The following is a 12,024-nucleotide window of genomic DNA, read 5'->3' as shown; positions in this document are numbered from 1 at the left end:
AAACCTCTCCAGACCAGGGTTTAGCCCCATACTTCTTGACTTATTTGATTGGTCAGAATAGCCACATCTTATGACCTCTCTATAAATCTGTCTTTATAATTTACACCTTCAACCTGCTTTCTTTCAGCTGGAACAAGCTTCATGTTTTTTGGGGACCTCACATGACTTTAGACCAGGAGACTCACTCACCAGATGGGAAGTCAGGGGTGGAGCGGTAGCTTGGTGTTGGAGACCGGGGAGACAAGCTATGAGTGGGGGAACCTGGGAGGCTCTCACCCGATGACAGGGATCTGTTCAAGCAGGAGAAACTTCGGCTGGTGTGGAGTAAAGGAGAAGGCTGCTTGGCTAGCTTTTTGAAAAGAGATCTCCTCCTACAGCAAAAACAGGAAAAAATTGTTGAGTCTTCTTTCAGATCTACTGCTGCCTCCCCAAAATACCAGTGTGCTCAGTTCAATAACTCCGTGTGAGGGACAGGGATACAACAGCAGATCCTATTAAAGAGCACAACACCACTTTCCTATTAGAAACTTTCTTATGACATGTAAAGGAAGAGTATTTAATAGTAGACAATGGAGACTCTCTCAATTCCAAACACTTAAGAAGAGCTGGGAAAATAGGAAAAATATAAAATGTATTAAAAATACATTCATTTACTTGTTAGGTATATGAGGAGGATGTTCTTTGCTTGAAAGCTTCTGAGTACCTACCCCTAAATATGCGAACACAACTTAACTAAGAGATAATACAAAGTAAACCTCTGGAAGCAAAACCATTGTATTGGAAATCAAATTCTTTAATGGTGATAGGCTGGGCAGAGGCCAATGAAGGGCTATTTGCTGTGCTTATTCCATTGTGGGCTCTTGAATATTCCTAACAACAATGCAGGCTGTACAACGACATAGAAAAACTGAGAAAGGTGAAGCTGAAGCGTATCGTATCAGCAGGGCAGCAGACACTGTACTGCAGCAGAAGCAAATGCGGATTTGGTACTCAATGAGCACATCTTAAGGCAAAATCACAGCTTCTGACACCTTAGCAGGGCATCGGGCTGTGCAAAGTTCTTTTACCATATAAGCCTATATATGGTAAGATCTAACCCACTCCACATAAGCTTAAAACAGAAAGTTTCTGGTTGCTAGCCCTTGAAACAATTTGTTCTAAATGATTTAAAGCACAGCCAAAATGTAAAGCATAATAATAAAGAAGAGAAGATCTTGAGTGTGTGTAATTTTAATCAGAGTAATAAATGTACTTGGGTGAAAAAGCCAAATAGTTCTATAAACATACAATGAAAAACAGCAACTCCTCTACTCGAATTTTTCTCTACTCCCCAAAGAAGTCGCTTTGTATTCTTTTACCTGTTTCTTCTCCCATTTGTCTACATATTGCTAAATGTTTGTACACTGCTATTTTTTAGTTTTTCGGTTTTAGAAATTACCTGTTGATTTTCTACTATGAAAGATGACAATTAATCTCTTATACAACCCCCTTCTACTTTGCAACCAAATATATTTCCCCTTTTCTATTCTTCCCAATATAGCGAAAGCAAAATTTCTGGTTAGAAAAACGGCCGGTATTTTATCTTACATTATAAATAATGTTCACAGCTGGGCCATATGAAACATAATTCTGTTCCTTTCTTGTATAACTTTATTTTTCCCCCCAGAGTTAATACATGGTTTTTCGTTTGTTTTTCTACGTTTCTATCATCAAAAATCCTTTTAATATGATGTGACTCATCAGGCCCAATTGGGTAAAGAAATGCTGTGGCATTGCAAAGGAGGCACACCCAGAGAGCTGCCTGGCAAGAAACAGCCCTGCCAGAAACACATACCTCTTGCTAGTGTCTGCAAGCAGCACAAAAAGATACTGATCAGTGCTTCCCAGGCTACAAAAGTATATAAGCTAGTTCATTTTTCAGTGAGTAAAACAAAGCCCTTTTATTTCTAGGCTTATTCGGAACCTTTAAAGATATGGTAATTTTAGAATATCTGGCATTTTAAAAATAGCAACTGTTTGTTTTTTGATAATGTAAAGGACATTTTAAATGTAGATTTAATGTTAAAAACCGCCTGAAGATCCAGTTCCTCCATCCAACTCAACTGAAATCAAGTGAAGAGGCTTAAAAAACAGCAAAGGGCTTTTCCTGACATTCACACATGATAAAAAACAATCTGAATCCTTCCACAATGTAAATATGTAAATCCTTTTACTATGGAAATTAATGCTATTATGAATAGGGACTTTAATGTATACATATATGTGAACCATAACATAAAATTTCTCACAGAAAAATAGATCTTCTTCACATGTAAGCATTTAATTAAGGGATAACTTTTCCCCAACATAGGTATACACCAAACTTACAAAGAATACTGATTTTACTAACCTTTCGAGACTTTCTTTCTTCTTGGATTTCTTGCTCCGCCTCACCATCCGGCTCTTATAGCTGTTTCTCCTGGCTGGTCCAGTTTTGATTGATGTGTTTTCAAATGGGGTAGTAGTGATTGACACCTTATTCCCACTCTATAGAAAAGATGAGGTGTTATTAAAGGGAAATGCTGTGATGAAGCAAGATCAGAACAGAGATGAGAGGTTCATAGACAAATACAAATAGAAAGGAGCATACATATAAAAGGCCTTTTGTTTCTAAATAACCCTTCAATCAAAGAAGTCCTGCCAGAATACAAACTGGGTGGAAGCAAAATATGAAGTTTCTTTAAGAGGGTGAGCTCTGGAGTCCACAGATCTGAGTTCAAATGCAAGCACTGTGCCCTTACCCGGCTGCTACCCTCCCTACCCTCAACTTCCTGTACCAATTAACAATATAATCCTACCTATCTCCTGGGGCTCATTTGAGGATCACATGAGAGCAAGTCTGTAAAGCCTTTTGCACCCAATGCAACACCAGGAAAGAACACTATAAATAAGATAACTACTTCTTCCACAGGTATTAAGTATTAATGTGCCCAGTGGCTGGCTGCTCTTCGTTGATTTTTCTTTTTTCTCCTTTTTGTGTTTTTCCTTTGGCCTAAAAATTGTAGAGTAACAAAACCGAATGAGACTTTTATTTTTAATTATTTTAAAAGGCTCCTTTTCTATCACCATAAAACCTGTCAGTTTGCAGAGCTGGAACATTTATGCCAGCCAGTAGGAAACCTCTTTTTAACCAAGTCATACAGGGTAAGGTAATTTCTGGTGAGTTTCGGTGTCCTTTCTCTCAATCCTGGGAAGGGGCTTGCTGGGCAGCCTCTAGGGATGGAACTGAGCGTGGAGTTAGCAGTCAGGCCGAGGGGGGCCCTGGGCAGGTGGGTAGTCCCTGGCATCAATTACCCTTCCTGAATTTCATAATAACCAGGGGAGAAACCTGTCCTTTCAAGGTCACAGATGGCTCCGATTACCATGAAAGTACAAGAGGTACAAGAAAAAGGATCTTTTTAAAGGCCCATGCCTGGAAGATACCTAGAGCTCAGCTCAACATGGTACCAAGTGAAGGGGAGTTAGGGGGAGTTACGTGTGGTGGCAGCAGAGGACTGAAAAGACAGGGAATGACTGTCTTAAAGATAGCATCTACCTTCCCCCTTGATTTGGGAAGTAATCCATGCTACAGTAAGAAGACAATAGGAAAGTATTAAAAAAAACATTGAGAAGCTTACCACCCAACCACTAGTCATATTTCAGTATATTTCCTGCTGGTCTTTTCTCACGCATGTGTAAACAGGCACATATGTACACATGCTTTATAACTAATTTAAATCTCAGTTTACAGCTTTATGTTGCTTTTTCATTGCACATTATATAATTTGGAAAAATTTTCCCTTTATCATTAAATAATCTTTAAAAACATGATTTTTACTAGCTGAGCAATATATCCTATCAGATGGGTGAATCAAAATTATGTAATATTTCCTTACTGCTATTGTTCTCTTTTTTTTTGTTTTTTGAGACACAGTTTTGCTCTTGTTGCCCAGGCTGGAGTGCAATGGCACGATCTCGGCTCACTGCAAACTCTGCCTCCCAGGTTCAAGTGATTCTCCTGCCTCAGCCTCCCAGGTAGCTGGGATTACAGGCATGTGCAACCAGGCCTGGCTAATTTTGTATTTTTAGTAAAGACGGGGTTTCTCCATGTTGGTCAGGCTGGTCTTGAACTCCTGACCTCAGGCGATCTGCCTGTGTTGGCCTCCCAAAGTGCTGGGATTACAGGCGTGAGCTACCGTGCCCAGCTGATTATTTTCTATGTTTAAATTCTTACACAGTTTGATGTTGTCCCTTATTTAGTTTGGTTATTTGTATTTCTTTAAGAAATGATTTATTCAGTCTTACATCCAGTTTATTGGAAAGTCTTAGTATTTTATTATTAGTTTTAGAGTTCTTTAATTTTTTTTAATTAAAAAAAATTTTTTTGAGATGGGGTCTTGCTCTGTTGCCCAGGTTGGAGTGCAGTGGTGTGATCACAGCTCACCACAGCCTCAAACTCCTGGGCTCAAGCAGTCCTCCTGCCTCACCCTCTGAGTAGCTGGGATTACAGGAGCACACAACCACGGCTGACTTAGAATTCTGTGTATGTTGAAGACAATATACTTTCATACCTAATGTCATATTTGCAGGAAATACTTTAGGGAAAGGGGGCTTTAACTTCAACAAGAGAAAAAAGTTTATTTTGTTTTCTATTGCAAAATAATAAACATTCTTTATGCAAGCCCCAAAACATTAAAAATAAACCTTTATCTGATAGTAGAGATTGCATTCTATTTGTTCTTTAATGAGAAAAATCATTTTGTAAGTATGTAAGGTCTACCATTGAAGGTTTATTGGACTGGGGTCTTGTCTTCACAAATTGAGGCCATGCTGAAATTTTAGTATTTCCTGTGGTGAAGGAAAGGGGCAACAAGCATGGCGAGTTCCTGTGTCACTGATGTTTCTTCAGTCCTCTTCCATATGCAGAGAGTGGACGTGCAGAACCATAATGATCACTGGGGCTATTCTATCATGTGTGCCACTAGAGCTGGAATCCAGTTCCACTCTTTTCTAATACAATTCAGGGTTGACTTTTTAAAAGCATATATTTATTTTTAAACCATTTTCATATATATTCTCTAAATTTATTTTCACAAACAAGCATAAGGGTTGTTTGTTTTACCCTCATGGCCTGGAAGAGTTTGTTATCCTTCCTTTACAGGTGAAGAAAACGGATTCTGAGACAACAGACAACAAGGTTCTTGTTTCCCAAGGTCACTGAGAGTCCAGTGGAAGAGCCCACGCTGGCTCTCTTGCTGCTCACACCCAACGCTCCTCCTACCAAACCCCGCTCCATGTGGGCAGGGAATGCCCCCCAGTCCTCTCCACCTCTCCTGAGCCTGGCACAGTGCATAGCTGGTACTTAATGAGTGGCGGTAAGGGAAACAGGCATTTGATTGACATGTGGCATGGTCAAAGTATAAGACTGTCAAGATAAAATGAAGGAGCCATAAACATATAAAATTGTATGAGACACATATAAATCCTCAACATACTTATCATCAGAAAATAGTGAAGACCAGGGCTTGCTAAATGACAGCACATCACTAGACTCAGTACAAATGCTCCTACCCCTATAAAGACCAAGCCCAGTTCTGTCTTGTCTCCACACATGGCTGTTCCAGAGGAAAATTCATTTAACTTACAGGCATATGCCAAAGACAACTTCTCTAAGGGGAAATACAGACACAAAGGATGCAGGGTACAATAATTAGGTTGGAAGCATTAATGGTTACAAAAATGGTAAATGATTGGAAAAATGATAGGTGAGATTTGTGAAGCCTGCCACCTGGTGGATCCATCCAGCTACAGCGAGTGCTACCTGAACTGCTCAAGGTGGCTTACTAGGTCGATTTACCCACAATTAACTTCTCTTGGTTAATGACTGACCTTGTATAGAAGAATTTCTGTAGCACTTGCTTAAAAAATAACAAAAATGCAGCTGGCAGACTGTTGAATGTTCAATTAATTCACTTTTACTTTAAACTATTTTCATGACTGGTGCACAGTGTGAAGAAAATTATTTCAAGTTGCCGGAATTGAATACAATAGCAGAAGTCAGGCTGTCCAATTTCTTCTCTGGGTCTGGCTCTAAGTTAACTTATCAGTTTGGCCCTGGGTAACTCACCAAACGACTGTTTTTGCATTTCCTTCTCTGGAAAATATAGATGGGAGATGGGCCCACTGCATCCCTGCGGCCTCAACCCCTTCACTACCCAATCTTGGCCATCTTGCACACTGTATCCTCACATTAACCGAGGCTTCAGCCTGCTGGTTCACTTGTATAATTCATAAACCTTGAGATCTCCTGTCCTCTTGTTTACACACCTCATCCTTTGGCCTAGACTATCCCGCACCCCTGACTATATATTGAATTGCCACTCATCCATCAAAGCCTTGCACAGATAACCCTCAATTCTTTGACGCCATTCCTGTCCACCCTGGAAAAAAGTCATCCCTCTTTCGGAACTTCTGCCGTGTTTACAGTCTGTTACTTAAGTTGAACACTTTGATTTTAGCCTGGTATGGCCACTGTTTCCCCCTGTGAACATTAGACTTTAAGTTACTGGCAGCTGGAGAGTATGTACAGCACACATGTAGAGCAGTGTGCTGTGGTAGTGGAAAGTGCAGGCTCCGGAGCTACACCACCTGGGTGCAAATCATCTTATACTCCTTTCCAGCAGATAAGCTTAGATTGCTTTGTTATCTTCTTCTGCTTTTGTTTTTTTCACCTGTGAAATGGGAACATTTATATTTATAGCACCTACCTCAGAAGGTAACTGTTTGGATTACATGCGTTTATTCCCGTAAAACCACTGACAAGAGTGTGGCAGGCATCAAGAGCTCTTGCCCCAACAACTATTATCCTTATGTGTCTTTTTTTTTTTTCTTGAGACGGAATCTCACTCTGTCGCCCAGGCTGGAGTGCAGTGGTGCTATCTTGGCTCACTGCAACCTCCGCCTCCCGGGTTCAAGAAATTCTCTGTCTCAGCCTCCTGAGTAGCTGGGATTACAGGCGCCCACCACCACTCCCAGCTAATTTTTGTACTTTTAGTAGAGATGGGGTTTCAACATCTTGGCCAGGCTGGTCTTGAACTCCTGACCTCGTGATCCCCCCACCTCGGCCTCCCAAAGTGCTGGGATTATGGGCATGAGCCACTGTGCCTGGCCCTTATGTGTTATTTTTGTTTGGCCCTTGCAGTATTTTGCACAAGGCTCTGTGCATATCAGGGGTTTGACAGATATGGGAGGATGGTAATCAAGCTATTTGATGGCCCCCATTTTAGTACACTGAAGCTCCCCAGTGTCCATGGAAAGGAAATTTCTGAAGCAGAGGCTGGTAAAATTTTACGGCTTCTCCTATGCACTGGGGATTTAAACTAATACTATACTTAAAAAGCAACTTGGTTGAAAAGAAAGTTTCTTAGATCACAGAAGTTAAGCCTGGCTAACTGGAACAGGTAATGGGACTGGGCCAAGTATCGTCTCCACCTGTAATGCTAGTGGGTGAAGAATGACCTCAGTCTACTTAAAAAGTTGTTTTTAGAAAGACTGATGCTGTCTAAAAGCTTTCCTCATGGCAGGAAAGCTTTGAGGTAAAGCTGAAGGAGGACACTGTCAGGGATTCACATAGCCAATGGGGAGCTGAACTGGATAACCATCACATTTTATAATTCCATGAATCGAGGATGCTGAGTGACTTTGGACAAGTTTGCTTATGCATGGAAGACAGTGCTCCCATAGCAGGTTCACTTTGAAGTTGTGAAGGTAAACAAGACCAAATGTGAATCTATGAAACATGGAAAATGCTTACTATATTCATAATCCAAAAGACAAACACTATACAGGTAGTCATGCAGTTCTAAACATACACCTACACCCCTCTGTCAGGACTTCTCCACCTTTCTCTGAGACTGCCACGACGTTCCGTAAAGTCCTTTGCAAGTATAAAACACTGTGTAAACAGCATTTGAGAGTACCATAATACAGCCAACTTCCCTGCTGTTAAACCAATGAAGGCACACAGGAGCCCAGCACTGACACTAGTCACTTAATACTGTGATTTCAAGAGTCACTGGTTAAATTTGGAAGGAAGCTGCATGATTACACAGTTCACTGGGAAGATAATTAAATCCCTTGTATCCTCTTGGTTTCATGACATTGCTTACTCCTCTTGAGTGCTTCCTTTATGAACACAGGCAGGATGTTCTTTGGATTTGTGACAGAGTACACCATGGCTTCAAAGGGTGCCAATGGCTCTCCACTCCACTATGTTTAAGCAGTTTCAGTGACACACATCGACTGCATCCAGAAATGAAGGCTCTGGGTTGTGCAAGGTGCTCCATAGCCGGATGATGGCAAGACAATAGAAATGGGATCATCTGAGTCTGCTAAGAGACCTTGCCAGAGTCCTCTAGGGGAAATACACATTCAAATTTCATAGAAGCAGGAAGAGAAGTTTTAAAATACAGAATTCTATTAAAATACTTTACAAAATAAAACATGAAAGTGATCAATTATGTCTCAGCAAAATAAGCAAATGTATACTTCTCAATATATATATTTCAGTATATTATTTCTTATTCTGATGTTGTGAACAGACATATCATACTATCTAGAGATATGCTGTCGAAGGAGCTGTTCTGCGTAAAATACAACGCTGCTATAAAGAATGAAGAAGACAAATCAAATAACTGAACAGAACTACCTGAGAACTATCTGAGAGGATCAGTGTGTGTCCCTTCTCTCTCTCCATTTACAGTCATGCTTCCTGTGACCTTCTGACTCTACAGACTCTATTCAGCTTACATTTTAAATAGAAATTGATCCCTACTTCAGTTAATTTGTATGGTGGGGAGGGAGGCCTAATAATTGCTAGAACTTCTTTCAGTACCACTTATTTTTTATAATTTATAGTACATGTGTATATATTTACAATTTTGTCTTTCAAAGGAACTCTAATTCTCAGACTAAACCTTCAGATCAAACCTCACAGTTTAATACAATTTTGTCTTCTAGTATACTAGAATGAAACCTGTTAGAAGTTCCTGAAGAAAGTCACCTTTAGGATAGGTGACTCCCAAATAGATGTCACTGTGTAAGGTATATAAACAAACAGAATTCTTACTACTTACGATTTAGAATGAGAAGCAAAATTAAATTAGGGAATGAGTATGCAGATATAAGGACATTATTTCATGACATAAAACCAGAGAATTCATAATATCTTTGTCTTTAAACTTGAGAGTACTGAATACTTTCTCAGTAATCAGACATGGGTATGACACAGGGAAATCAATCTCCTGGTACTAGCCCCTTTGGGCTGCCTGTCTCATCAGCATGGCCCTGACATAAAACATACAATACCTTCAGTAGGAGTTCTATAACTTCTGTGTGGACAAGTCCATGCACTGGTTCTCCATTGATGTGTGTGATAAGATCTCCAGCCTTCAGTCCTGCCTGGCATGCCGGACTTCCTTCTTCTACATTCTAAAGTCCAAGAGGAGAGGATATTTGTAGGCAAACAAATGACAACTCTAACACCTACTGTGTCTTCTGGAAGAATAATGAGTTAATTAGCAAATGTCCTAAGCCTCTAATAGAAAATCTAACAGGTATGTTTACTATTCCTATTCTATCATTATTCTAAAATAGGAAACTTTCTATGGTACTTAGAAATTTTCAGGTGATTCAGACTGAAAGTACCAGAGCCACAAAGAAAAAAAAAATGAATGACCAAAACATTTCAGGTGATTTGAGAAGGTCATTTTTAAAAAGAAGGCTAGGAAAAAATGATAAAATAAAAAAAGGATGGAAATAGGATTGCCTTTGACTACGTCAGCCAGCTTGGTATGTAAGAAAGAACAATCAAATATGAAAACTGGACAGAATTATGAGATATTCGTTTTTGCTAAATTCAATTCCACCGTATACATACAGAGATGGAGCTCTAAAAGGAAAATGAAACAGGTTGCAAACGCAAGCTTAAAAGTAAATATATTTGCTATTTATCAGCCAAGCTATCCACTCTCCAGCTTGGCTGGAAATGAAAAATCCCAAGTGTGAGACATGCAGGTCTTACCCAGACGATATGGTGTACTGTATAGATGTCACTGTCTCCCACATACACCCGGATGGCTCGGATGGTAAAGCCGTAGTTCTTCCCCGAACTGTGGATCACAATCGGCTGATGTGGACTGGCAGAAGCTGCTGAGGAATCTCGGCTGGGAGAGGAATCTCGTGAAGAAGAAGGGTCCGAGGACAGGGAATGGGGAGACATTGGACTTCCCAGAGGGGAAACAGCAAACATATCTGTAACAAAGAAGCCAGTCATCAAAGCCCATGTGGCTCACACAAGCATCCATGCAGGCAACCCTCACCCCATGAGCCCTGCCAGGACTGGGGGCATAGTCACAATACAAATCCATTTGTTTCCAATAGCAAAATGAAGACGAAATAATACAAAAATGTTTCTATCAGTAACTAGCATGAATTCCAAAACTGTCAAACTTCAAGAGTGTTGCTATTTTAACTAATTTTTCAGTTAGGAAAGATAAAGAAATTTCAATACTCTCATGTTATAATTTTTTTGTTTCTATGCTTATTAAAAGACACCACAAAGATTAGCCTCTGGCTGTGACATTTTTACTTAATGTTTTATTTTAAGTAAAGAAATAAATCATAGATGCGTATATTTCAAGTATGTCTTCATGTGGAGAAGACCGTATGTATTATGTTAACAGATAGTGGATTCCAAACTCTTCACTAAACAATTTTAACATGGTCCTTTTCAACACATATGGCCAGGAAAGCAATTTATCAATTTACCAGCTGATTTCTACAATGCTATTGAATGAATACTGATTAAAGAATTTTAACTGGCCGGGTGTAGTTGCTCACACCTGTAATCCCAGCACTTTTAAGAGGCCAAGGTGGGCTGGTCGCTTGAGCCCAGGAGTTCAAAACCAGCCAGGTAATATGGCTAAACCCTGTCTCTACAATAATACAAAAAAATTAGCCAGAAAGGTGGCATGTGCCTGTAGTCCCAGCTACCTGGGAGACTGAGGTGAGAGGATCACCTGAGCCTGGGAGGTCGAGGCTGCAGTGAGCCGTGACTGTGCCATGGCACTCCAGCCTAGGCGACAGAGCAAGACCCTATCTCAAAAAAAAAAAAAAAAAGAAAGAAAAAAAAAAGGAAAGAAATTTTAATCAGGAAAACAATGAAGTGGTGACTTCTCTATAAATGAATAACATTACTGTGGTGACAACTGATTCTCTTCATATATTACTTGCAATTCTAATAAGGTTTCTGAGAGGATAATGCAGGTGAGATAGAGAAACCTGAAGAGAATCTCATTGCATATTCCAAAACACCAAATCTACTGCTTTCTTTGTTTTAGAAGCAAACTGCTATTCCCTGAATGTTTGTGTCCCCCTAAAATTCCTATGTTGAAACCTAACCCCCAAGGTAATGGTTTTAAGAGGTGGGGCCTCTGGGAGGTGATTAGGTCATGAGGGCTCTGCCCCTCATAAATGAATTAGTGGCCTTATACAAGAGGCTGGAGAGAGCTCGTTCTTCCCTTCTGCCATGTGAGGAAATAGAGAAAGTGCTGTCCATGAGGAACAAGCCCTCGTCAGATGCTGAAACTGTCGCCACCTTGATCTTGGACTTCCCAGACTCCAGAACTGTGATCAACAAATTCTGTTATTTATACCTTACCCAGTCTAAAGTATTTTGTTATAGCAGCAGAAATGAATGCTTTTATTTTTAGTTCATATCCCTGTTTCATCTATGTGAATCTAAACAGATCTTAACTGGTCATGTGAAACTGTGTGTGTGTGTGTGTGCACTTGAGAAAAGGCAGAATAATCTACAAAACATGCTGCGGTTTAAACATGAGCTCAGTTGGAGCCAGGCTACAAAGTTCCCAGTGCTACTGAAGGCTCACCAGGGTGTGGTGAGTTCCACTGTGGCTACCGTAAGCTGAAAGTATCCATACTACCCAA

At 40.2% G+C, this 12,024-nt stretch overlaps 1 protein-coding gene across 19 annotated transcripts in view; it reads right to left on the bottom strand.

The window, feature by feature from the left end:
* MAST4 (microtubule associated serine/threonine kinase family member 4) overlaps nucleotides 1-12,024 on the bottom strand; it is a 569,328-nt gene that overhangs the window by 7,020 nt on the left and 550,284 nt on the right. For all 19 annotated transcript variants that reach the window (XM_054556424.2, XM_054556425.2, XM_054556427.2 and 16 more), the window contains 4 exons: nucleotides 10,100-10,329; nucleotides 9,385-9,507; nucleotides 2,390-2,526; nucleotides 190-371 (listed from right to left, as the gene is read on the bottom strand). In XM_054556424.2, coding sequence (XP_054412399.2) covers nucleotides 190-371; nucleotides 2,390-2,526; nucleotides 9,385-9,507; nucleotides 10,100-10,329 — 672 coding nt within the window. The remainder of the gene's footprint in view (nucleotides 1-189; nucleotides 372-2,389; nucleotides 2,527-9,384; nucleotides 9,508-10,099; nucleotides 10,330-12,024) is intronic.

This window comes from Pongo abelii, chromosome 4 (genome assembly GCF_028885655.2).
Source record: "Pongo abelii isolate AG06213 chromosome 4, NHGRI_mPonAbe1-v2.0_pri, whole genome shotgun sequence".
In the NCBI taxonomy this organism is placed as follows: Eukaryota; Metazoa; Chordata; class Mammalia; order Primates; family Hominidae; genus Pongo; species Pongo abelii.
The sequence above is the reverse complement of the archived record's forward strand: the minus strand, read 5'-3'. Positions and strand labels throughout refer to the sequence as shown.